General features: G+C 42.4%; 1 protein-coding gene across 2 annotated transcripts in view; it reads right to left on the reverse strand.

Annotated features, from left to right (window-relative positions):
• Positions 1-25,495, reverse strand: part of fam151a (family with sequence similarity 151 member A) — a 59,054-nt gene extending 33,559 nt beyond the window's left edge. Inside the window, exons 1-13 of one of the 2 annotated variants that reach the window (XM_079649389.1) lie at positions 25,133-25,495; positions 22,927-24,850; positions 22,647-22,804; positions 20,856-21,005; positions 19,867-20,016; positions 19,625-19,793; positions 18,419-18,476; positions 17,453-17,536; positions 6,227-6,303; positions 5,749-5,885; positions 4,861-5,025; positions 3,032-3,138; positions 2,384-2,563 (exon numbers count right to left, since the gene is read on the reverse strand). In XM_079649389.1, coding sequence (XP_079505515.1) covers positions 2,384-2,563; positions 3,032-3,138; positions 4,861-5,025; positions 5,749-5,885; positions 6,227-6,303; positions 17,453-17,536; positions 18,419-18,476; positions 19,625-19,793; positions 19,867-20,016; positions 20,856-21,005; positions 22,647-22,804; positions 22,927-22,979 — 1,488 coding nt within the window. In that variant the 5' untranslated portion in view covers positions 22,980-24,850; positions 25,133-25,495. Of the gene's footprint in view, positions 1-2,383; positions 2,564-3,031; positions 3,139-4,860; positions 5,026-5,748; positions 5,886-6,226; positions 6,304-17,452; positions 17,537-18,418; positions 18,477-19,624; positions 19,794-19,866; positions 20,017-20,855; positions 21,006-22,646; positions 22,805-22,926 lie in introns of both variants that reach the window. The other variant, XM_079649390.1, reaches the window with a different exon arrangement.
• Between the last annotated feature and the right edge of the window lie 1,707 nt (positions 25,496-27,202).

Below are 27,202 nucleotides of genomic sequence, written 5' to 3' on the forward strand. Positions count from 1 at the left end.
GGGAGAGAGAGAGCAGGGAAGGGGCAGCTATCTTGGTGAGTGATCGGCGTTAGCTACAGAATGTTAGCTAACGTCACATCACAACATTGTAAAGTTAGCTATCATATATCAGGCTATAGCTGTGTCCCAATTCAGCGGCCGCATCATCCTGAGGAGGCATTCGGAGACCGCATACGTCACTTCCGCCAAACGAAGGCTGTCCCAATTTAAAAAAAAGACAAGACTCCTCCGAATGCGGCCCGCAAATGCAGCCTTCTTTCCCCAGATTTAAAGGATACATCCAATGTACACTCCGCGGTCTACCATATCCCAGGATGCAACGGGTGACGGTGAGTTTTAAAAAATATATATGGCTTGTAACGTCCCATCAACGGCTACAACGGTTTCAGCTGGATTCGTTTTTAAATGTACTCACCCAAATAGTAAACGACATGAAAGAAAAGTAAACCTATTTAATTTGTGTATTTAAATATACGGGCAATTGGAGATATCTTCTTTATATTACATGTAAAATAATATGAAGTGGAAATATTTCTAAACCCTGTTTGGTTTTCATATTGTTGGGATTCATTATAAAGCTAATTTATTTATTTAACTGCTTTTGTTATACAAATCTTACTGCAACAATTTTGTTTAGATAGGGAGCAAGGAGCAGACTGCGCAATTTATCCAGATGCGCGGGGAGAATGAAGCCCTCTTCACGGGGGCCTGTTGCGACCTCGGGAAAATAATTTAAACATATTATATAACACCAAAATAAGTACAGCTAGATCTGACTCCATATTGAACAGTTTTGAAAACAGTTTTGAAAACAGTTTGAAAACAGTTTGAAAATATTTTGCCTAGTGTCAGAAATTATTACCGGCACTTGTGACTGCAGCTGGTTGCTAGGTGACGGGGGCGGCAAAATGTAGGGGTAACTGCCGGTGACGTACAAGGACATGCTCCGTAGACCGTCTCATTTCGCAGTCCGCGGAAGACCCAAGCTGGGTCCTCCACGGGCTGCGAGGCTTGGTCCTCAGGAGGACCCAGCCTCTGAATTGGGACACAGCTTATAACTAAAGTAGCATTGATAATATAGTAACGTTACTGGCAGGACTGTTGATGAGCTACACATATTCACATTAGAATATCAATATACATTTCATCACAGACGCAGCATTGAAGTCCCGTCTCTTTGTCTGCACAAAACGAACCCAGGACCGAAAGCTAGCTAGCTTTCTTTTCCTGTTAGGGAAATAGTGGACTCGATGTCCTGACAGGCTGGTATTTGTGCAACCTGCACAAACACAATACTGCACCATGATTACAAATGGTGAAATACAATGTAAAACTACCGAAAGATACCAGCTCACTAAAACACAACCGCTCAACACAACTGCTCAACGCAACTACTAACTATAGCCCGCGGTCAGAGAGCGGAGATGTGTCCCCTTTGTGATGTAATATGACGCGTTTGACGTATGACCTTAAAAAAAGCCTTTTTTAAGAGCAGAGCTCAAAATTGCTCCTTTCCCTCTGAATTCCTGCCCTTATGTCTCGTAAAACATATCAAATCCTGCATTCACTTTTTTAATTGTAATTTTCAAGCAAGTTTAAGCATTAATGTAGAAAAAACCTGCAAGTTGCTCTTTAAAGGGCCAGACCCAGAATCAGCACTTTAGTAACAGGGCTGAAATAGAGGGGTATGAGGCATGCTACAATGTGTGATCTGTTTGGTATTTTGAGAAAACACTTCAGAGACATGTTCTGTATAGATATGGCCCTATAATATATTACATGTTGCTTGTTACTTGTTAGACGCTTTTATCCAAAGCGCCTTACATACTCAATACTGTGGGCAATCACCACAGGAGCAATTTGGGGTGAAGTGTCTCAGGGACACAATGACATGCTGACTGCAGTGGAGTTTGAACCTGTGAGCATCTGATCCCCAGACCAAGGCTCTATCCACCGCGCCACATGCCTCCATTGCTCAAATATATTATAATATGGGACTTTAAAAAATAAAAAAAGTTAGGCAGATCAAGATCTTAATGACACTATACTAGAAAGTGGTGCTCATGGGAAATGCAGTCTTAATTCAAGGATAACATTACCACTTTATTCCACAGGGACGCCAAATATGTAGTAGTTGCTTTAACTACAGTATGATACATTAAGGACCCTTCCTTCCCCTGACACATACGCCTTTTCTTATGATCTTTATATATGTTCGATGTTTTTATAGTGTTTCAATTTCAGTTTCGCAAAAAGCAGCTCAAAGTGCTTTTTTCTAAACAATAGAGAATAAAAAAAATGTAAACAAAAAATATATAAGCATGACATGAAAAAAACTCTATGGTAATAAATCAATACCAACTGAAGTCAAGAAGCCGAATACCTGGTTGTGATCTGGGCTGAGTGGACCCTCCCTGCTGACCCACACAGGCCTGTACAGCTTCTCCTGGCTGTAGGCCGAGTGCAGCCGTGTTAGAGAAGCTTCCAGAAGCTGCTGAGAGTGGATTCGCAGGTAAACACCCCAGGGTGCCTCAGCTTTCTGGCCCAGCAGCTCCAGGAGGTCCTGCAAACACACAAGCACACAAATTAGATTTAAAAAATCATCATTATTCCACTACTTTTATGGCCCACTCCTTGCCTCGGGAGATTCAGAAACACAAGGTGGATAAAAGCAATTAGACATTTCCAAAAGAATCATGTTTTTCTTTATCTGCAATTTATAGTGTAGAAAGTAGCACAAAGTGGTGTTCTCTAAAAATCAAATGTACTAAAGGCGGCCAACTTTGAGCAGTCTCATTAAGCCACTTGTTAGCAAACACTGTTTTTATGACACATAAAAGCTTCAGGCATCACCAGATGGTATATACCGATACAACAAAATGTAAAAATATCAACTTCTGTTAACCACTTTCAAATGAGGGAACTTGAAGTGGTCAAATGTTAAACTAATTACTGGAGCTTAGGACTCATTTACGCACAACTAAGTTACTTTTAAGGACCCTTTGGGATTTCTTTAAATATATAAATATACCTCCAGTGTCAGGGCTTCCGAGCTCTTTTCAGAACCTTCCACCAGAGGGACTCCGGGTCGATTACTGTCAGAGACCACCTGAACCACCAACATACCCCCATCACCACCTGAAACACACACATGGTATAAACAGGACAGTAAATATGAACAGGGTTAGAGATTCAGTAATTCTATGATTCAAAACACCATCTGTGTCCACATGTTAACATTTCCATCCACACACTGAAAATACGTTATAAGTAAGTTCAAACTATACAACTAGGCTAATTAACCTCTAGTGTAAATCACATGACACAATTATACCATAAAGATTTAATACAACAAATTGTGTTTTATTTATTTAAAGGAATCTGATATTTGAAATCCCTACTTCTCACACGTTATTTACCATGATCAGATTATTAGATAAGATAAGATGGGTCTGATTAAAACTGTTTTGACCCCTCACTGGGGATATTATGTTGTTACAGCCGCTCAAGAGAAAAATATGACAATAACTGATTAAAGTTAGGGTAGGTAAGAATGGAGAAACCAGCTCGAGTGCGCTAGAATTTGAAAGTACAGAAACACACACGAACGTGCACATGACCAATGAGGGCACGAGATAAGTTTGTGCACAGATGGAAGGCTGACAGGCAGGTAGGCCATCCAGTGCCATCCAGTTATCTGCCCGGTCTAGCTTTTTACAGCGCCACGACTTCCAAAGATGAAATATTTGTATATATTTATTGTCAAAGCATTTAATGTATTCATTGCTATCGGGATGTTAAGAGCATTCCATGGAATATGACAACAAGTGTTTCTGAAGTGAATTACCTACCCCATCCTTTAAGGGATAAATACAATTCTGCCTCTCATTCTTCCACATCATAGCTCAACTAATCTAATTTCCTCCAAAGTCAAACTTGGAAAATGTATTGATTGGTTCTGGAGTTTAAAACCACTTCAGAAGATTTCATAAGATGGTATTGGGATTTCTTTAGTGGGAAGTTTTTTATTGAGCAGTCCTCACAAGTGTCCTGTTTACCTGCATTACCAGACTGTCCATCAAGATAGACCACTCCCCTATGAAGCTTATAAAAGGTTTTCTTCAGCCTGTGCCCCTTCTTTCAGAGACTGCAGGCCCAACAAAGGAAACCACGGCGAGTCTGCACATGGACTTTACACTTGTACAATTGATGTGATTGTCTCTTATTTGCGACGATAGATTCCTATTGATTTATCCCATATTGTGAAGGGGGGTTCAGTTTAATAGGCGTGTAGCGCAGTGGACTAGTGCGTTGGTGTTGGGATCAGGGGAACAGGTTCAATTCCCCACTGCAGTCAGCATGTTGTTGTGTCCCTGGGCAAGACACTTCACCCCAAATTGCTCCTGTGGGGATTGCGCACAGTATTGAGTATTTAAGTCGCTTTGGATAAAAGCGTCTAACAAGTAACATGTAATGTAATGTGGATGCATTAATGATGTAAGTAAATTTGACAGTGTTATGGAGAATCATTATTGTGTTGGTGTTATATAAGACCTGTGTGCATTGCTTAGATTATTTTGTATAGAAACAAATCATCCACATTTTCCCATCTACAATTCACCGTCCATCATCTAGACTTGAATAAAATGTTAAATGGCTTACGGATCCAGTGGTTAAATGTGAACACCACCTGAGCTGTTCAGTGAACCACACCACCAACTATAGTTTTTTCAGAATTACTGATGGCAGAGAAAATGCTTTGTTGAAAGCCAGATAGCTGACTGTCAGTGCATCAACCAGTGAAAACAGAAAAGGATGAAAGTGAATGTGTTAATGTGGAAACACCATGTTTGTATCGACCTGAAAGTGTTTCCAGCAGGGAGGTCCGGTCAGTGACTCTGACCCAGCGGACGTCCAGGCTGCTGCGCCGTGGGGCCGTGGACAGGAAGTCAGAATTTTGATTTGGATACAGGAAGTCCATCAGGTCTCCTCCTGGATAGAATCTCCTAAGAAGTCCCTGCTGGCCTGGAACCACATGTCGTATCTCAATAAGTGAACTGAAAGTTATTTCTAAAGAAAATAGTTTTTCACTTCTGACACACAAAGCGGAAATAATGTATGATTGAACTTTATGAGCAATGACATGTAATAGCAATCTATCTTTTTTAAATGTGAATAAAAAGATAAACTGTATACTGGCCAAAACTGAAAAAGACCTCCAGGAAATTAATAAAGAGTAATTAATACCAAATACTTTTGAATAGGTAGCTTTCATGGTTATATATTCCAGTGCTATAGGTTCAGTAGTTTGAGCAGACATTTCAGTTAGAGTTAGAGTTAGAGTTAGAGTTAGAGTTAGAGTTAGAGTTAGAGTTAGAGTTAGAGTTAGAGTTAGAGACACACACACACACACACACACACACACACACACACACACACACACACACACACACACACACACACACACACACACACACACACACACACACACACACACACACACACACACACACACACACACACACACACACACACACACACACACACACACACACACACACACACACACACACACACACACACACACACACACACACACACACACACACACACACACACACACACACACACACACACACACACACACACACACACACACACACACACACAAAATGTTTCATTCTTGGTCCCTAGGCTCCTGTTCCTAGTAACACGACCACTTGTTGATGTCTCACAGCTCCTTCTTACTTGCTGCCTGTCTGAATGCAGACAGAGTTGGTTCATAGATGTCGTAGTAGACTCTGGCAGGGTGGCTGTTCTCCCGGATGAACAGCAGGTCACTGATGTTTGGGTGGGTGGAGCCCTGCCACAGCGTCAGACTGAACCTGGAAACACCAGAACACACTGTGTGTCATCAAGTGGGTTACCATTGTAACTGAACAAGAAAATATGAACAAAATCACAGTCACATTACTGATATTTCAAGTTTTATGGTTGCTGATGATCTTTTCTGTGTGGTCAGCACAACCTTTAAAATATGTTATGAACTGACCCGTGTTATAAACAGGTACATAGTGCAAATGCAACCTGTGAATGATTCTGTGGGATTATGATGTGTTTATCACGTCGATGCCTGATCTGACAGACTGAGCAGTGAGTCATTCTTATTAATAAATGATTGTTTTCCCCTCATTGCCATAATACAGATGGATGGTGTCTCTGTTACCGTGACGACTGGCTGAGGAGCCAGCTGATGTGCTGCCAGCCGCTGCGACCCAACAGAGCATGGACAGGGAAGGTCACCTGAAGACACACATTATTTTACTGTACATTTTAAAACTCACATGGAATTATTAGCTACCACATAATAGAGCTGTTAGAAAACATTGATAGGATTAAGGAACCAACATTGAGTTGGTGTGAGCTTGAAGCCAAATCCTGTCCTAATACCTCACTTTTGGCTTTGCTTACATCTACATTACCCAGCCGGCCGACTCAATATTCGAATAACCCGATAGTTGTTTCCACCCTAAGAATATGGTCCCAATTTAGAAGTGCTCATGGACTTCATGGATCCTCTATTCATAGTCCCATCGCAACAACCATCTCTTTCTCCCCCCTTACACTGATGGGACCTTCTCTATGTGGCAGAGATTAGGCCTTATCAGAGTAAAGCCTCTTAAGGCCCTGACACACCAAGCAGTCACCAGAGAACCCGCCGATGCCGACGCCGACTGTTGCGTCGCCGTGTTCTCCTGTGTCTTGGCTATGTGTCGCACTGGAACACACTGCAAAGACTTCAGCCGAGCCCATACGAACTGCACACGTGAGTGGCAATAACTCTTCTTACCAGCAGGCGGCGGTAGTGTGTATTCATCATTCAAAAGAGGCAACAACCGGAAGACAGAGAAGAAGAACAGACTGCGTGATATAAAAAAACAAAAAATAGCGTGTGCGTTCCATTTTCTCTCTCGTCCATCGAAAACATGTTTCGTGCGGTACTGGAGCTATCAGCCATTGGAGTGTTGCTTGTGGAAGACATTCTCAAGCAACCATTTCGCTTCTCATGCACTGATTCGCTAGCTGAACAGCCAATCAGAGTGATTTCTTTGTCCGACTGCCTGTGGCCGACGCACGGCCGATTCAACATGTTGAGTCGGCCATGAAAGGCCAAATAAGGCGTGTCACGGCCGACGGTGTGCGACACACCAAATTGAGTTTGGGCGACAGGGCACGCTTCGTCGTCCGACTAACGAAAACGGCAGATTCCGGCCTGGTGTGTCAGGGCCTTTACACACCAAAGAACACCAAAAAACACGTCCCAACATCTTGGCCATGTTTCGCACTGGAACACACCGCAAAGACTTCGTGATACAAACAAACAACAAATAGCGTGTGCGTTCCATTTTCACTCTACAGCGAGAAGCTCATGGGGCTTTCCCGAACCTGTGTCAAGAGCTGGAGTTAAATGAAATCTCAGATTTGCCTTCTTAATAGTTTCGAATCGGCGGCGGAAGGTGTCGGTACGGCTGAAAAGACACGACGATGCAGTACACGATCGGCTTGGTGTGTAAGGAGCTCACAGTCCCTTACACACCAAGCCGATTTCGGCCGTCGATAGATGTCAATACAGTAGATGTCGGGCCGTCGATGAGCGTTGTGTCACCCTACCCAGATTGGTTTGTCTTGGTGTGTCCTGCACCGTTGTGTTTTTTTGGTCATGCCGACACCTTCCGCTGATTCGACATTGAACGTTGAACCGGGAGGCTGTCGGCTAAAGGCCGTTGGCCAAATAAATCACTCTGATTGGCTGTTTAGCTTAGCGAATCAGTGCATGAGAAGCGAAACGGAAGTGAGGGACCCAAGCAAACTATTAAGAAGGCAAATCTGAGATTTCATTTAACTCCAGCTCTCGACACAGGTTCGGGAAAGCCCCATGAGCTTCTCGCTGTAAAGTGAAAATGGAACGCAAACGCTGTTGTTCTTCTTCTCTCGGTGTATCACGCAGTCTGTTTTCCGGTTGTTGCCTCTTTCGAATGACAAATACACACTACCGCCGCCTGCTGCTAAGGAGAGTTATTGCCACTCACGCATACGCAGTTTCTAAGTGTAACTTGGCCGTTGGCTGAAGTCTTTGCGGTGTGTTCCAGTGCGAAACATGGCCAAGACGTGAGGCGACGTGAGGCGACGTGAGGCGACGTGAGGCGACGTGAGGCGACGTGAGGCGACGTTCCGTCGGGACGTGTTCTTTGGTGTTCTTTGGTGTCAGTTTGGTGTGTAAGGACCTTAAGGGACCTTTACATCAACAATGTTTTCTGTAGCTTTAGCCAATTATCTGACAAATTTAGCCTCCCAGACTCTCATCTATTTCGCTACTTCCAGGTCCATAACTGGGTTAAACTAAATAACCCTTCCTTCCCCAATATCCCTCCAGATTCAATAATTGACTCAATTCTGGACACTAACAACCGAAAAAGGTCTGGTTTCAAGAATTTACATTTCCGTCTCCCGTCTCACAGAAACATCTCTTGGTAAAATCAAACAAGATTGGGAAGAGGAACTAGTCCAAGCAATAGATGATGAGGTCTGGGATGGCGCATTAGCGAGAGTGAACAATAGTACGTCCTGTTCCAGGCTCAACCTTATACAACTAAAAGTTGTCCACCGTATCTATTACACCAACTCCAAACTCTCCAAAAATATACCCAAATGTCACGGACACCTGTAACAGATTTCACACGTCACCAGCAAACATGACTCATATGTTTTGGTCTTGTCCTCGCCTACAAGGATACTGGGCAAGCATTTTCAAACACCTTGTTGAGGCCTTGGAAGTGGTATTGACACCATGTGCAGAAATTGCCATTTTTGGAGAACTACCTGACCACCGAATGATGAGGAGGAAAACTAAGGACAGTATAGCCTTTGCATCTCTATTAGCACGTAGAAGAATACTACTTGAATGGAAATCCTCGATAGCACCTAAAGCATCTCTATGGCTTAAGGATCTAATGTTGTATCTGAACTTGGAGAAGATTAAATATAACCTGAGGGGCTCATCAGACATATTTGAATCTGTCTGGGGCTCTGTGTTAGCCTACATAGCTGAACTTAAGACACTAAGTTAAGAAGAAAGGGGGGAACTATGAATGTATGTTTTTTTGTTGCTTTTTTATATACATGTATATATGTACGTGTATGTATGTATGTGTATGTGTATATATGTTGTTCTCCATGTATCGCCACCTTGTCGTGGTGGAGAACCTTGTGTGTTCCAATGAATCTAAGAGCGATGCCGTCGGGAGCTTTTTAGCTCCTGGTAGGGTCACCCATGACGGTAAGGTCGAGGGGGAGGTCCCAGACAAAGTGCGATCCAAAGACCTCAACGGCGGAAGTGGCGAAGGATGATACTCTAAGTCACAACGGCACTGAAGGCAGATGAAGGCTGCAACAGAGGGTGGTCTCCATTCGTCATGGATTCCATGCCATCGGATTCAGGCCCCTCTCCGCCAAGGACCGTGTGGTGGCTGCTGGCGCATCAGTCTCCCCATGTTAAAACACATCACACGCAGGCGTCCTCCCAAAGGGAACCTACCCATATTACATCCTGGAAGACAAAGTCCTGTGGCGTTCAGGAAGTGGTAACGGGGGCAGGACAGTGAAGTCTGGTAGTTCCTAGTCACAACCTGGCACACAGGCGATGGGTATTTGATTCAGTCGCTAAGCTCTTGGACTGAGGCAGAAAGAGCTTCTCGGCAGCTGCACCCATGACTGAGCTGCCCCTATTCAGGGTCCACTCTGCTCACCCCAGTAGGGGAGGGGGTTAGAAAAGGTACCCTAAACATAGCCTGCCTCACAAAATCCTGTCTGGAATACCGCATCCAGAGGGATCACCATTACGCGGTCAGAAACAAAAAAGAAAAAAAAAACATTTACGTATTGGAGCCTGGAATGTGCAGAACCTCATGGACAACCAAGCCAGCGATCGACCTGAAAGGCAAACTGCCATCATCTCCAGAGAGCTAGGGAAGTTCCAGATCGACATTGCAGCGCTCTCCGAGACCCGACTGGCTGATGAAGGGCAGCTGAAGGAGGAAAAAGGCGGATATACTTCCTTTAGAGCACAACCTGGTCATCACGAACACACCTTTATGTCAAAAAACCAAGTTCAAAACATCATGGATGCATCCTCGCTCCAAACTATGGCATCTCATTGATTACGTCATTGTCCACTCCAAAGAGCGCCGTGATGTCCTTAACACCAGAGCAATGACCAGTGCAGACGACTGCTGGACTGACCACCAACGTATTCACTTTATCATGTCTATACGCTTAATGCGGAAAAGAAGAATGCAGAAAAGACAGAGCCGGCCAAAGCTTAACATCAACCTGTTGGGTGACACCACCTACCAACAACAGCTGCAGGATGCTCTTAGCGCAGCCTTGCCCAAACAGTATCCGGAGGATAATGAAAAACACTGGGGCACACTTTCTACTGCCATCATGAACTCTTGCAAAAATAATTCTTGGTCAAAAAAAGCAGAGACAACAAGACTGGTATGATGAGAGTGACACCGAGATTCAGCAACTCATTGACATCAAGCGGCAAACTTTCATCACCTGGCAAAATAACATCCACTGCAAGGTGAAAAGAGCAGCCCATGCCAAAGCGAAGGCAGCCGTCCAAACGCAAGTTAGGAAACTGAAGAACCAGTTGTGGACAAAGGAGGCTCTGGAGATCCAACAGCTTGCCGACTCTGGTGATACAAGAGGATTATTTGATGCCACAAGAGTGGTATATGGTCACAGCTATTGCCGCCTAACCCCTCTTCGCTCTAAAGATGGGCTCTTGCTTCTGAAGGACAAGGATGCAATAGCAAACAGGTGGAAAGAGCACTATAAGGACCTCTTAAACAGGGACACCATTTCTGAGATGGAGGCTCTTGACAACTCCCTCAACAGCCCATAGTTGAAAGCATGGGAGAACCACTCAGCCTGGGTGAGGTGCTGGATGCCATTAAGAATATGAAAAACAACAAGGCTGCTGGGCCCGACGGCATCCCAGCAGAAGTCCTGACGAAAGGCGGACCCGATCTTCTTAAGTGCATCCATGCCCTGCTTCTCAAAATCTGGGAAGATGAAGAAAACCCTGCTCAGCTTAGGGATGCCTTAATTGTCTCCATATTTAAGAAGGGAGACAGGGCAGACTGCGGAAATTACCGTGGCATTTCTCTATTGTCCACCATAGGGAAAGCCCTAACTCGGGTGTTGGCCAACAGACTCACCCCCCTGTCAGAGAGCATCCTTCCTGAGTCTCAGAGTGGATTTCGCCCAAACAGAGGCACTACAGACATGATTTTCACTACTCGCCAACTGCAAGAAATACGCCGGGAACAAAATCAACCATTATACATGGCCTTCATAGACCTCACCAAAGCCTTCAACTCAGTGAACCGTCAGGCCCTCTGGCTGGTACTGGCAAAGATTGGTTGCCCAGAAAAATACGTCCGGGTACTGAGACTGCTGCATGAAAATATGTCAGCCATGGTACTCAGTGGCAGTGGAGACAAAACTGAACCCTTTCGGGTGGACACAGGAGTCAAACAGGGATGTGTCATCGCTCCAACGCTATTCTCCATTTTTGTTGCTGCTATCCTACATCTCACAAGCAAGCATCTGCCCCAGGGAGTCAACATCATGTACAGAACTGACGGCCAACTCCCCAACATCAACCGTTTCAGGGCTAAAGGTCAAACCACCACCATATTGATCATGGAGCTGCAGTATGCGGACGACAACGCCCTTGTAGCCCTCTCGGAAGAAGACCTACAGGGTATCCTATCAGCCTTTGCGAAAGCATACAAACAGCTTGGTCTAGCCACCAACATAAAAAAAACCCAAATCCTCCACCAACCACCACCAAACAGTAGTACGCCTGTCCTACCCCCAAACATCTCCATTAACAACATCAGGCTGGAAAATGTGGACTACTTCCCATACCTTGGCAGCCTCCTATCATCAAAAGCTGTTATTTATGATGAAATACACCATCGCCTCAGCTGTGCCAGTGGGGCTTTCTCAAGGCTAAGAAAGAGAGTCTTTGAGAACCGTGACCTCCAAGCAAAGACCAAAATGTTGGTCTATAAAGCTGTGGTGCTCCCCACTCTTCTGTATGGATCAGAAGCCTGGACCACATACAGCAGGCACTTAAAGGCACTTGAGGCATACCATCAGAGATCCCTCCAAAAAATCCTCAGGATTGGCTGGGAGGATCGGCGCACTAACACCAGCGTCCTGGAGGAGGCTGACATTCCCACCATCACTGCCACCATTGCCCAAAACCAGCTCAGATGGACTGGCCGTGTTATCCGCATGCCTGACTCTCGCCTCCCAAAACAAGTCTTTTATTCCCAGCTTGTTAAAGGGAAACGGGCCCCTGGAGGCCAAAAGAAGAGGTACAAAGATAACATAAAAACAAACCTAAAGAAGTGCCACATAGACCTAAAAGCTTGGGAAGACATGGCAACAGACAGGGCGACCTGGAGAAACCTTGTCTGTGAGGGTGCTGCACTATATAATGATGATCTTTGCCATGCTGTACAAGACAAGCGCAGACTCAGGAAGGAGAGAGCAACCACCAAACAGGTCCAACCCAAACCCTCCACCACTACATTCCAATGTCCACATTGCACAAGAATAATCAGGTCCAGAATCGGCCTCTATGCCCACCTGAAGACCCACAAGGACCAAGAAGGAGGACAGTCATACTCGACTACGAGTGACCGCGGATGATGATGATATGTGTGTATGTATTTGTATGTATATGTGTATGTGTATGTGTATATGTGGGTATACATATGTGAGTATATGGGTACACAGGGGCGGCGGGTACTGTAGGCTAGGGAAGGCTAAGCCTTCCCAAATATTTGTGTCACTGCATCCTGGTAAAATAAAAAATATAATGTATAATGTTTGTGTCTTTGACATTAGCGCTGCTATGCAGCCACCTGTGCCAACCCTGTACTACGAAGCCAGTTTAACAGACCCTGGATATGTTTGAGTTATCTTAAAGGTCCCATGTCATGCTTTTCCGGTTATTACCCGTCCCCTTCTGTGTTATGAAGGTTTTTATGCATGTAAACGGTCTGACGAGTCAAAACAATCAAAGTACACCCTGTAGCGAGTAAAACTCTAACACAGAAGTTGTGAGTTTGGCTGTGTTTCGCTGTGTATCGCTAAACAAGGAAACCACACCTCCACGGAGCTCAGCGCGATTCACAACGTCCCAACCAATCAGAGCACACTGTGCTCACAGGGAGGGTGGGGGCTGGAGCTATTGGAGCTACAACGAGCCGTTAAAGGCAGAGAGTGAAATTCAGTGAATAGTTTACAGAGATGCTGTATGAGAAACCAAAGTGATTTTGGAAAATTGCACAATATATATCTATTCTAGTTCACCTCAACAATGGAATTATGATCAGTGGAAATGGCCATGACATGGGATCTTTAACTAACCCTAACAAACGAAATCTCTCTAAGCGGTCCTACGACGCTGGTTATAAACTCGGTAAATCAAGCCAGGGTTTCTCTCTCCAGCTGAGAGCACGTTCACGTGAAAGGGGCGGGGTTAGCTACATATGACCAATCACAAACAGGGACAAGTGTCCTGACAGCGCAGCGTCATACTTCATTAATGAAAAGTAAACTAATATTAGACAAATATGAACTTTAAACATCCATGACTTAAACATATAATCCAAGATACAAGCCACATAGTTGCTGCAAGGTGAATACAGAACAACTGGTTAAAAAATAAATAAACCACACAGAGTGTTTGAATGCGTACAACAGTTTTATGATATCACTGCCCCGTCTAAGACACGAGTGGATCTGACTTTAATTACATTTGAGTCAACTTAATGTGTTGCTTAAAATAATACTTCTGCATACAGTATATGTGACAATGTAAGTGTTGCACGCCAGATATGGCTCGAGAAGCTGACTCAGATAAGGAAATATTGTGATATTATACGATCGATGATCTGATTGATGATGTGATATGAATGATAAGCGCGACACGTCGGCGTCTTCTCTGCATAGGCTACGGCAGTTTAAACTATGGCCCATACCCAAACCGCCCCCTACACCCTACCCCTCCGTTTGCGCGTTCACGTGGAGGGTCCGCCATATTGAGGGCCAGGGGCGGACTGGCCATCGGGACGTTCGGGACGAATCCCGATGGGCCGGTAGCCCAGTACCGAAGTGGGCCGGTCGGACCACTCGACGCGGCCCACTGCCCCACTCCGATCGGCCCACTTTGGTACAGGTGAAATTGTAATCAGCTTAATGCTTGGCCCATACGAGTGAACGTGGATCGCTATATTTAGTGATCGGATACGATCAGAAAAACATTCCATGTAAACGGGGCTATTGATAGGTTGTCAAACTTGTCAATCAGTAAAAAAAGAAAGGATGGGGCTGAAAAAGCCAGAATGAAAAAACAAAAATTGCTACACGAAGATTCTGGAACATTTTCGAAAATCACAGAGCTGTTTAGTAGAAGGGCTCCCGCTCCCAGTCGCAGTAATAAGGAAGAGAATGAAAAAGAAGATGATTAACCACAGACCCGGCATATAATGACAGTAGGTGCAGTTTGCAGGGCTGTGTTAATTTATGTTAATGTTAGCAATAGCATTAGTTGACTGAGAAAACCGTCATGAAAAAAGTTTAGCAATGTTACAACTAGTGTAATATGCCCACGGCTGTGATTGACAACCTGGACAGCCAGTCAGAAGCTAGAATGCCAACCTAGAGAGCCAATCAGAACTTAGAACGGGCTGCAGGGCTGGCAAGACTATTATATTGTGCATAAAGTTAGATGCATTAGGATAGAGTCATATGCTCATGATATTCCAAGTTAAATGATATAATATTATAATTTTAAATAATTATATTCAATCATATTAATATTCAATAATAAGGACACAGAGATGTGTGGCCAATTCACTATTGCATTCATTTTAGTGATTGACATTATTGTGCATGATATTGATATAATATTGGTAATTTAATTGATTGCTGATGTTCTTCTTATGCAGTTGACCCTGAGGAAAGTGAGAAAGCTGCAGGGTCCAGTACAGTTCATTGGGTCCATCTCTTTTATGTTATGGCTTGACTCTGGGGAATCTAGCCATAACAGTATACAGTAGTAGGCTATATGAGCATAGTAGATGTATAATTTATCTGTAGGCTACAAGGGTGGCCCGCATGCGTGGGCGGCGGCCCGGTGCGTGGGCCGGTGCGTCTGAACGTCCCGGGCTGAATTTGTGTCCCAGTCCGCCCCTGTTGAGGGCTGTTCCAAAGCAACGAGTGTGGAGCGGTGTGGAGTAGGAGTGGGCTATCAAGCCCTCAAACAGCGAGTCTGCGGCGGTGCTGACTTGAGACTGGTCTCTACCTGACCGGAGTCACGCAGTGCGTGTCCGTCAGGAAACCAGCTGTTAACAAGTAGTTCCATCAAACATCCACTGATAAATTGCGATGTTAACAACCTGAGGATAACCTCATATGTTTTTAACTTAGGATCATACTTTTGTTTAGTCTGGAAAAAGATAAATGTGTGCATTTTATTATAAAGTTGTGTATATTTACAGACCGTTGCAAAAACTAAGAAGCTTATAAACATCAGGTTTAAAACTAAAAGAGCTTTGAAACACAATGAAAGATGTTTGGAGTTGTATTTGAGTTATGAATTTAAACTTTTTGTCTAAGAGATGCTGATTTGAAACCGTTGTTACATACAGTTACGGCATTTCCTGTTTCTGCCGGAGAGAGGGGAGTTTGTCCCAAAGCTTGTTGCTGTATTTACTCTCTCCATCTGACGGGAGGGAGCCTCGTTGAGCTGCGAGTGTGGCTCCAGACGGAGTTCACTCCGTCACGGAGGGGTAGGGTTGAGGGAGTGGTTTGGGATTGGGCCTATATTTCCTTTATCCTGTAATATAACGTGATAGATTTAAACTCCGCATACTGAGCTCTGATTGGTCAGCAGGCGGTGCTTTCACTGAGTTGATCGATTTTCTATAGACGCCGGAGGCGGGCAGCGTCAGGTAAAAAAAAGTTATTTAGCCTTCCCAAACCTGAGCCTCACGCGCCGCCTATGTGGGTACATGTATTATTGTTATTATACTTTATTTCCTTATCTATTAATTTTTTTTAAATTATCTTTTACATTACTTTATTTATACCTATATATGTATTTATTTACTTTACTATGTAGGACCGGGAGGGGGGGGAAAGGGAAAAATATAGACTGTATAAATGTAACTCATTGTGCCTGACTCAATAAAAAAAGATATATATATATTAAAAAAAAGAGGTAGGAGTAGCTAGAGAATGTTCTTGCGAATATTAGAAAAAAACAAAATAGGGGTAGGAGTGGCTGGAGGGCCTTCAGCTCTCATTAGAAAAACACTGAAGTCAGTAGAAAATGTAGCCAACATAGAAGGAGAAACTCTCAAAATAGAACACTTTGTCAAAACATTGGGATGACAGTTTGAAGATGGAACAGCAGGGGATAGGACTGTCTCAGTATAAAAAAGCACGTTCACATCATTGGTCCAGTCATCCAGAGACTGGCCCAGGATCTCATTCTTTTAAGAATAAAAACTATATGCATCAAAAAAACAAAACATTGATAGAACATATCTAGAATACGTTTTGTTTCACTTTGTTTTTAATTAAATTTAAAAACTCTTTTAATTGTTTTTATGATATGGGCAAATAATTATTCCTTTGCTGCGACTGCACACACAGTAGAGCTATGATTATGGATACAGATCCCACGGTACTGCTTTTAAAAAAAGAACATTTCCTTAAAGGTGGGGTGGGTAATTTTGGAGAAACCAGCTCGAGTGCGCTAGAATTTGAAAATACACAACCGGAAAAAATCTGACACTTCCTTACAGAGCCCTTCCTCCAACACACACAAATGCGCACATGACCAATGAGGTAACTCGAGCTGAGACAGATACTGCAGCTTGTTTCCAGTATTTCAGTGATAAATACAGGCCAAGGGAATGCACCGTGTCAGCCATTAATTAGGATCTGGAACGATTTGTTGTCAAATATTCCAACATAAATGCAGCACAAACCCCTGAAGATAATTCTTGGCATGTGGGTATCTTTCTTTGAGCTTACAGCATAGCTCTGTACCAGTGTAATGTTGAATCACATAATAACAATAACCTATACCTGATTACCGGAAATGCATTGTAGAGAAGGTCTGTAAGGCATGTACTATAACGGGTAACCGGCAGACACTGCTTTTTCTTTTGCTGTGTAAATGAATCTCATGGGTCTAATGCAAATGTCCTCTCCACACTAGTGTTGGGTACTCAATAATATAGGGGTAATTTTCTCCCACTGACGTGATGTGTGCAGGCCTTTTAAAGCTTACCTTCTGGGGAACATCTTTGATCATATCGTACATGTCCTTCACCATGGTCTCGGTGTAGGTCTCAACAAAAAGTGGCGGTTCCACCTGTCGGAGACAATGCAATGTTAGCGAATCACAATCATTCTGACTAAAACCCAACTGTGGGTCTAAAGTAGAGCTTGCCCTCCCATGAGGATGTAACAGCTGTTATATTGCTTTCTGACAAACAGAGTGGCAGCCTTGCTATCCTTTGCTTCTTTACACAGGTGGGCGAAACAATGTAACTCTTGGCCCGGGGGTGGCCTGAACGGATAGACTTAACTACATCACACCATACATACATTTCTTAAAACATTTATTTGATAAGCTTCTTACTATGAGTAAAAGCAAAAACACGTGGGTTTGCTATCCTGGCTCCAAAATGGTGGAATGAGCTCCCCATTGAAATCAGGACAGCAGATAGCTTGCACATCTTCCAGCGCAGACTGAAAACTCATCTCTTTCGACTCCTTATATGATTCTGTTTTCTTCAAGGTTGTATCTTCCTGGTAGAATGTACTTACTGTAAGTCGCTTTGGATAAAAGTGTAATCTAAATGCAATGTAATAATTTAAAAAAGGACTTTGGCAGTCTGAGGGGCAGGGGCTTCAGAAATAAAAAGCATCAGCTGCATGCCAGGGGCACCAGTAGCCTACTTAACGTTGAAAAAAAAAATGCAGCCTCCCATGTAGGACTGCATATATTTATCAATTGATGGAATTGTGGAGTCATATTGATTTGTTTGAAGCGTCGATGCAGTACAGCCTCACATGACCACAGTGCTTCTTAAATCATAGCTCTACTTATTATCTGGACCCACTGACCAACTGACCAATCCACGGTCCACCTGACCAGCTGACTGCCATCAATGGCTCCTCTCAAAAGCCTATGAAGTCATAAACAAGTATTACACCATGGTTTTGAATGTAGGCTGAGAACATATAATACCTTCCATCCAGGAGACAACGTCACATTAGGAAACTTTTCCTGAACCAACTGCAGAAAACTGGAAAAGAATGATGGAAGGAGAGGAGAAAAACGACAGGCACTTTATTTAATAACCTTTTAATAAATAACCTTTAGCATATTCGATCAATCAAAAACGTTATATATATATATATATATCTGTCAAGATATTAGTTTTTGTGTTTATAGTTTCCTTTTTTATTGTATGTATTTTCTCCTGTCTTACTTCCTGTGTTTTCCCTCCTGTTTGATTGTCTCACTGTTTCCACCTGCTGCCCCTGTGTCTCACCCCTCCCCAGCTGTGTCTTGTCTTGTGATTAGTCTTGTGTGTATTTAGTGTTGTCTCCCCTATGGCGGTGGTGGCGAAGTCCATAGGGACTTGGCTTGGCAACTGAAAGGTCACCAGTTCAAGTCCCGGAAAGACCAAGTGCTACCGAGGTGTCCCCGAGCAAGGCACCGTTCCCTACACTGCTCCCCGGGCGCTGTACATAATGGCAGCCCACTGCTCCTAACACTAGGATGGGTCAAATGCAGAGAAACCATTTTGTTACATAGTTCCTGACAATAAGTTGAATCTTCTAGTCGGTTTGGCGTTGTTTTTTTATTATTATCAGCTTTTTTCTTAACTGCACCCGGGTCCAACTTCTTGCTAAATCCTGACAATATCACCATTATTACAAAGTACAGAATGTAGCCTATACTGTACGTCTTAGACCATCGCAGTGCTATAAGCATGATCAAATACCAACATTGAGAAAATCCATAAAAACATATCTGAAAAAGATGGATCTACAAAGATTGTTGAAATTAGAGGATAAAGCCTGAAACCGAGCCAACAGGAGGTGCAGAGCTCTGATTCACTCTCAGATCACTTGAATAACAATATTCTGTTTGTCACAATTTGCCCAATGATGCCAAAAATAGGTTGTCTACCCCAGTATTATAAAAATGTTGTAGTTAATGTTGTACTGTATGTCACTTATACCTTTTTCTTAAAATTCTATAATCATCCTATTATTTGCTGTGGCATGTTCCACATCTCCCCAGATCGCTTATGAAAATCTAAATCTAAAGATATCTTTGTCAATTAGTATATCAAATGTAGCAATAATGTGCGAAATACATGTACAATACAAGCTCTGAACAGCAAAGACTGACGGACAGACAACATCAAATCAGCTTGTTCACCTGGTTCCATTGACTGCAGGCAGGAAGGCTGGTGCGTTGGGACCCAGGAGGATGTCTGCATTCACCCATACGGGCCGGTTGATCCCTCTGCTACTGTTCTTTGACTTTTGACTGAGCAGGTCCAATGACAAACCCACTGATCTCAGAGTCTTAAAATCCAACTTCATGCCTGCAGGGACACAGAGCGCTAACACCTGTGGGATGGACACATACTGTAAAGGCCCATGTGTTCTACTGAGTACCTTTTCTAGAGGCCAGCACTGCATCCATCCATTGGTCCAGAGTGTTGTCACTATAGATGTCAGGAGGGTGGGCCATGATGGGGATTGGATTCTCATTGGCTGTTCCACAACCCTCCAGAGTGATGTCAGCCTCCAGGATCATAGCATCACCTGATAGGACGAGAGGAGGGGACAGTGTAGACAAATCATGTGTTAAATTTAGCATTATGTTGCTACAGTATGTAAAAGTCTTCCATTGGCTATCTGTTTGAAGTGGATTTAGCCTCAGGGGGCAAGGGCCAATATTTTGGGGTTTCAATGATAAGAAACAAGACTTCCTTTTGGATTGTTTGTAGTCGGATTAGCAAATTGAAATGCATAAATGGTGTAGAGACAAGAGATAACATTTCAATAATGGACAAGCAATTTTTTAACTAATAAAAAGCTTTATTGTTGTCAAACAATAGTCCATGGGTTATAGGATTTCTTTTGGCCAATGTGTTCGGTCCAACTCACACCCAAACCATACATCACCTTTGTAACCACCTGTCAGTCACAAGGTAATCAAATTTGCTGCCTGGCACAATTAGTCAATACTAATTGATTACAAATGTAATCCATATCTTATCCTGTAGGCTAACGCAGCGTCCACATGGCAGCGTGCGTTGATGCTGGTGGGCGTGTCTGAAAATCAACCAACAACCAATCACATGAATCTCCCGCCCCGGACACACAAGCACGCGGTTTGATTGGCTAGAGCTTGTACTGGCATATGATTTGATTGGCCGACGCTTCAGTCGAAGCTTCAAAAGTTGAACATTGCTCAACTTTTGAAGCGAGCAACGCGAGCAAAGCGAAGCGACGCGACCACAATGCAGTTCGGCAAAGCGTGACGTCACCCCATTCAAAGTGAATGGGAAGAAGCGTTGAAGCTTCAACGCACGCCAGCCGTGTGGATGGGCCAGTGTATGGTACTGTATGCACTGAAAAAACTGAGTGTGTGAGTTTACTTGTGAGGGCTTTGTTCATTTCCTCCTTGCTGTTAGCTCTGTGGTACCAGGTAGCCATCAAGCCATCAGGAGAGCTGATATCACCTGACTGAACCAGGAAGTCCAGCATGTCTCCACCAGTAGAAAACGAGGGAAGAGCAGTAGAGGAATCTGATTGGATATAAAGACAAACACAGGCCCTTAAACTTAACATCATTTATACAAAGAGGAGAAAAGGGGGATTATGTATTCCTTCTTTTTGCTTAATGTTGTTTTAGGTGAGTGGGGGAGGGTCTTACGTAATTGAACTTTGTCTATCCAGAGAGTACTTCAGTTCTTACTTTTGTCCCTTAGTCAAATTTCATCCAATTGAATTAAAAATGACTTCCGAACTGCAGATCAGAGGTCAAGATGTCCTGGCCTTGAGCTCCAAGCAGGGGTCAAGTTATACGACTGTGGATACTACATTTCTGATTACCAGCCAATAGCATCTTTTGTCAGACCCTCACCTCAATTTATTTATGTTTTGATATAACTTGCTGCCACCTCTACGTTATATGTTGGTATTACTAGCTGCCACTCGATTACACTGCTGTTGTAGAGATGACTGTGCGCTATAAACACCTTTTTGTTCCGTGGATGTGTACTTATTTTATTTTCTGTATTAACGTGAGCTTGCCTCTCCATTTAATGTTACTTTTTAACTTTTGTCTACACTGTCCATTTGCTGTACAATTCTATATGTGAATAAATGAATCTGATTCCTGGGATATAAATCTAATATAAATAAGGCTATAAATATAAGTTTGGTGCATGATGTCATTAATGTTCACAGCCTGTATATCAAAAGAACTTTGACCGTCATAATCAAATAAAGCTTTATGGAATTATAAAGTTATTCTGAGCACACAGCTGCTGATTGGGTCCTCACTACGTCATCCTCCACACAATATAAAGTCTTACAGTTTAAACACAGATACTGTATGGCCCCTCTCTGCTGTCATCATTCAGTCTCATTCTAATACTGTTACAATAGACCGTTGCATTTCCCAGCAGTTGTCTCCTATAAGCATTTACAGACACAGTTAGTGAGAAAAACCTTCGCATTCACTTGAGAAAACAATGTTTTTCTGAATTGACAAGATTATTAGACACTTTATTAGACTATGATCCACAAATTAAATCTTTTAAGTATTTGTTATCTCTCACAAAATGTATCATTCTGTTTGTTTGCTTCTATATTAATGTTGTGTTTTTATCTTGTTTTATAGCTGCTTGTCATTGAAAGTTACCAAATCATTATAAAGTAAATGACAAGTCCTCTTGGGACTTTGCTGCATATACATTCAGTAAAACCACAGCCAATATTTCATCTTTCCTAATAAAACAATTACAATAAGAATTATTAAATAAATATGCTGTTATTTCAGAAAAACAATAATATGTATATTCTCAATGGAATGCATTATGCTGCCACAGTAAGGAAACAATTACATGTCTCATAAGTGATTGTAAGTAAACACGACAACAGATTACTTCACTATAAGTATGTAAATAAGATCTGATCAGTACTGAAGGAAGTGTGAGATGATTAGGAATATTCTGGAGGCTCTTCTTACAAACAACCAGGACTGGGTCAGACACACAGCACATTATTACTCTCACTACTACATGACTACATTAGGAATGATTGTGTCTAATGCTTGTACACATTGATAAGCAACACGTCTGGGCTTTTGTGACTTAGACATGTTTTTCTGACTAAATGGCAGTATCAGCTCTTATGAATCCTGGCCAAACTGCTGTTTGTACCTGACTTTGTGGGGAGCACAGCTGCGACAGTAATGATTATGATCAGGGGGACGAGTCCAGCAGCCACAGAGATCAGGATCAGCTGAGGTTTGTTCAGACAGCCCAGGTAAAGCTTGCTCTGTGGTTCTGCTGGCAGAGCTCGGTGGTACGGCATCATCCTGCAGCAACACAACAACGACTGATCACACACCTTCCTATGAAATCACATGTAGCATTCAAGAAGATATTTGAAAGTATCCTCTTAAGTATTTTTACTGACTTTTCATGAACAGCCACTGACCTTTCCGGACTTTCCTCCGTGCCTCTTTCGCTCCTCTCCTCAGTTTCTCCCATTCTCGCCTGCTGCTCTTACTGTGCTGGATTAAAAATCTCCAGTGTTTGCAGAGAGCTGCATTACAACACATAGACAGATAAGCCTTATCTACAGAGCAGAGGTGTTCACACAGAGCAAGGTGCCGCATTGTCCTGAAGGTCCCTACAGTTTCAAATCTGTCTTATATAAACACAACAACCCATAATATAAGGCAGCTCTCCCTTCCTGACGTTCTGTCATTCCTCGGACGATTTCAATCTCTGCTTGCTTTATTATATGGGTCCATCACTTTTCAGGGATTTCATCAGGCCAATTTGAAAATATAGAAAATAAGTATGGATTGAAAGTTTCCCGACATAAAGAATGTTGTTGACACATAGGGGAGAGTGGGGTAAGTAGTGCCAATTTTTACTTAAAGTGCCTTTAAAGCAAGGGGATTACAGTAATGCCTCCAACTAAAATATGTACATATAGTTTAGGATGTTGTGCATCCCTGGGAACAATCACTTCGGATCTTAAATAAACTGTTTGAGAAATATAGCTTTAGAGAAAAAAGTGGTTTTGTGGCACAACTTGCCCCCGGTGCGGGGTAAGTTGTGCCATTAGAGACAATACACTGGGGTAAATTGTGCCATTGATAATTGAAGTAAAACAGATCATTTTAATCTCACAAACAATAATGCTATATAAAAGCAAGACAAATTCAATACAAAATTATTTATTTAATGTTTATTTAAAGTTGTAACAACGTCAAAGGCCACTTTTCTATAACAAGGCCTATGAACACCTAACATCCTACTTGTCCAATGCTGCAGGGAAATATGAACTTCTGTTCCCTTCTGGCTGTACCACCAAGTTTTGTGGTGTGGCCAATTTGCTTAAACAAGGCCTAGCGCCACATGAACACATACTCAGAACAAAATTAAAATTCCAAAATGAGCACCTAATCATCTGCAAATCATCTGCATCTGAATCTCTTCACAGATTCGGCCTACTACTGAACATCCCACTTGTCAATGCTGCGGGGGAATGTGGACTTATACTCCCTTCTGGCTGTACCACCAAGTTTTTGTGGTGTGGGTAGTTTCTTGAGCACATCACCTCTAGGGATGACTCCTTCATCATTCTCTCTAAATGTGAAGATGGGGTTTCCATCAACAGACCTCTTACAACTTTGCTTCAGAAGCTTTGCACTGATCTTGTAACCTTCAACATTCTCCACCAATCCAACATAGTTATAGGATTTGGATTTTTTACCTGCAACTTCACAATGACAAAGTCACCAGCAGACAGATCCTTGTCACCATCATCATCATCACTGGACATCTGAACTCTCATAATGAGTGGCATCGCTAAGTGGAATCGGAAAGTCACTCTCTTCTGAGTTACTGGAGAGCACTTTCTTTTTGGGCTTGGTTGGTTTTGACCCTTTCAGAGCCCCCTTCTTATTTCCACTCCTTTTCTTCTTTTCAGCCCGTTCCTTTTCTCTGCTGTGTGTCTTCTCCAGGCCATCTTCTGCCTCATCATTGGTGGTGGAGCTTTCTTCTGAGCTACTGTACACAGCTGTTTTTTTCTTGGTTTTGGTTTGATTTGCAGCTTTCAGAGCCCTTTTCTTCTCTCTTTCATTCTTTTTCTTTTCCTGTTCAGCCTTTTTATCTTCTTTTTCTTTGTGAGCCTTCTCCAACTCCATCTTCTCAGGTGTGTCGGTCACGATTCTTGTTTTCACTTTCTTTCTTACAATTTTTTTTTTCTTTATGTGGCTTTTGGCAAGGGAAGAAGACGTATGGTCTTCCCCTGTTGCACCTCTTTCACTGCTCTTTCCAACTCCTCAAGAGGAGTTGAAACCCTGTCTGTCTTCCTTTTGTATTTGCGTGGCATGATGGATTTTGGTCTAAAATTAAGAATGTCACATAGTTTTAGTGATCAAATGTAAGAATACAACGTACAATAACAATAAAATACAATAAAGTAATATATAGTAAATAATCATAAGTTTGGGTAAGTTGTGCCACTGGCACAACTTAACCCAGGCCCTTTGGCACAAATCACCCCAAGCCCACCATTTTGAAAAAAATACATCCCAATTGTTCAAACACAGCAATCAAAAAACCTTGATCATATAAATTTTACTTTGGAGGGCAAACAAATGTTTTTTGAACTTAAATGTGCTTACCTCTCAAGCCATGTGTCTCTCTTCTTTGCAGGATGATTGAAATGGATGCCTCTTCAAAAATATGTGGTCACATGACCAACTTCTTCTATGGTTTTCTAGATAACAGGGGTGGCACTACTTGCCCCTTGGCAAAAATTACCCCACTCTCCCCTACATTTATGTTAAAGCGTTTACATTTTCTAATGCTTTTTCGATGTTGATGTTTCAGATCATTATTTTCAATAAAAACAAACTGCATCTTAATATCTTTAACATATCTTTAACATTAAGTTGCCAGTAATCTTAGTGTTAAAAAGGTAAGTAAATAATCCGTGTATCTACCGTCCAATTGTTTTTCTTTATTAAACACGTAAACGGAAGAGCGTCTGAGAGGCCTTTTTGCTTTTTACCTTACTAAATGGTCAAATGGTCATTGGAGCGAGGGGCGGGGCAAAACTCACGGAAGTGATTTCAAAACAAAAGCACTCGTTAGCTAAAATCACACTTTGAATCACTACAGTATCCTGCTGAAGGACCGGTGATTATTATAAACAGGGGGAATTTAGCGATCACAAGGAAAACGGCCGGCCAAGACACATATTGAGCCCAGAAAATTAATGTTATTAAGGGCTGTAAATATAATAAGCCTCTGTCTAAAATGGACAACATTGTAGGAGATTTAAACTATAGGTGGATATAACCTACAGCGGTTCTGAACTGCGGTCACTCAGCCGTCTCTCGAGTTTGTATTTTCAAATCAGCTGCTCTTCATTATTCCTGCTATATTTGACGAGTGATACACATATTTGTTACCACAACTTCTTAAGGAAACTGACACTGTTGGACTCGGTGCTAGTTTGACTTCTACCAGAAATAAAATGAAGAACTTTTACTGTGTAGCCTACTTTGTGAGTAATCCTCTGTCAAAGTCCCCTCCATAGTTTTCCATGTTTTTCTGCTATATTTGATGAATGATAAAAAATATAATTTCACCATTAGGCTAGTTCTTAATGAAATTGATACTGTTTGACTTTGTATTAGCCTACTACTTACAATACATTGAAGTACTTTTACTGTGTATTTATTGAGAAATACTCTGTCAAAGTCCCCTGCTGAGAACAAAATCAAGCCACTTCTGCTAAGTTTGATGAGGGAATTATTTTTTGTTGCCATTAGTTCTTCGTGAGATTGATCCTGTTGGACTCGGTACTACTGAAACTACCCCCACAACAAGTATGAAGTACTTACTGTGTACTTTTCCAGTAATCCTTTGTCAATGTCCCCTCCTGAGAACAAGAATGCATGTTTTTCTGCTATCTTGAATAAGCGTTAAAAAAACCTTTCTTCATGAGACTGATATTGTTGGACAGAGTATTTTAAGAGGATGGTAGACTGCACACTGATACACTCTGTCACTCTTGTTGGCCTCTTATGATGCTGCTGTCTTTTAATATATGATTATTTCTCAGCTGCTAGTTCGTCACAGATTCATCAGTCTCATCAGCCTCATCCTTCAATCAGTCCCAGTCAACGCCTCCAGCAAACTTCCAGTGTCTGACTCCATATGATATTGTCCTGATGCTGTAAGGGTGATGCCCCATGATCACACAATGACCCCTCTAAAGTCTGAGTGCCAAGGACCTCATATTATGTCTGTCATTAATGTTACATCACCCATTATAACAATTTGCTTTCCTTTTTCTCTTCTCTTAACTGAATAGTCCTGTCTTTAAGTATAATACAATGTAAAGTCCTTTTCCTGCACCATTTGAAGGCTTCAAAACAGGCATTTTTACTGTATGTGTTTGGAGAAATGACACAATCAATGGCCCAGAATTGTACTTTATAAACTATGAATCTTGTGGTGCTTGAATAAATTCACACTGGGTAAGCTGGACAGGTTATATATGCCTTTTTTGGAGCCCTTTTTTGCAATATTTATTAAAATGTCACTAGTTATTTAAACAAACCACTATCTGAGGATAATACAAGCAACCATACAACGCCCTTTATCTAGAGAGCCATTGAAGTCCATCAATAATTTATCCTTCCACACATATTTTCAACTGCTGTAAGTTAGGGCACTATCTG

The sequence above is a fragment of the Notothenia rossii genome (genome assembly GCF_949606895.1).
Source record: "Notothenia rossii genome assembly, chromosome: 9".
Classification (NCBI taxonomy): Eukaryota; Metazoa; Chordata; class Actinopteri; order Perciformes; family Nototheniidae; genus Notothenia; species Notothenia rossii.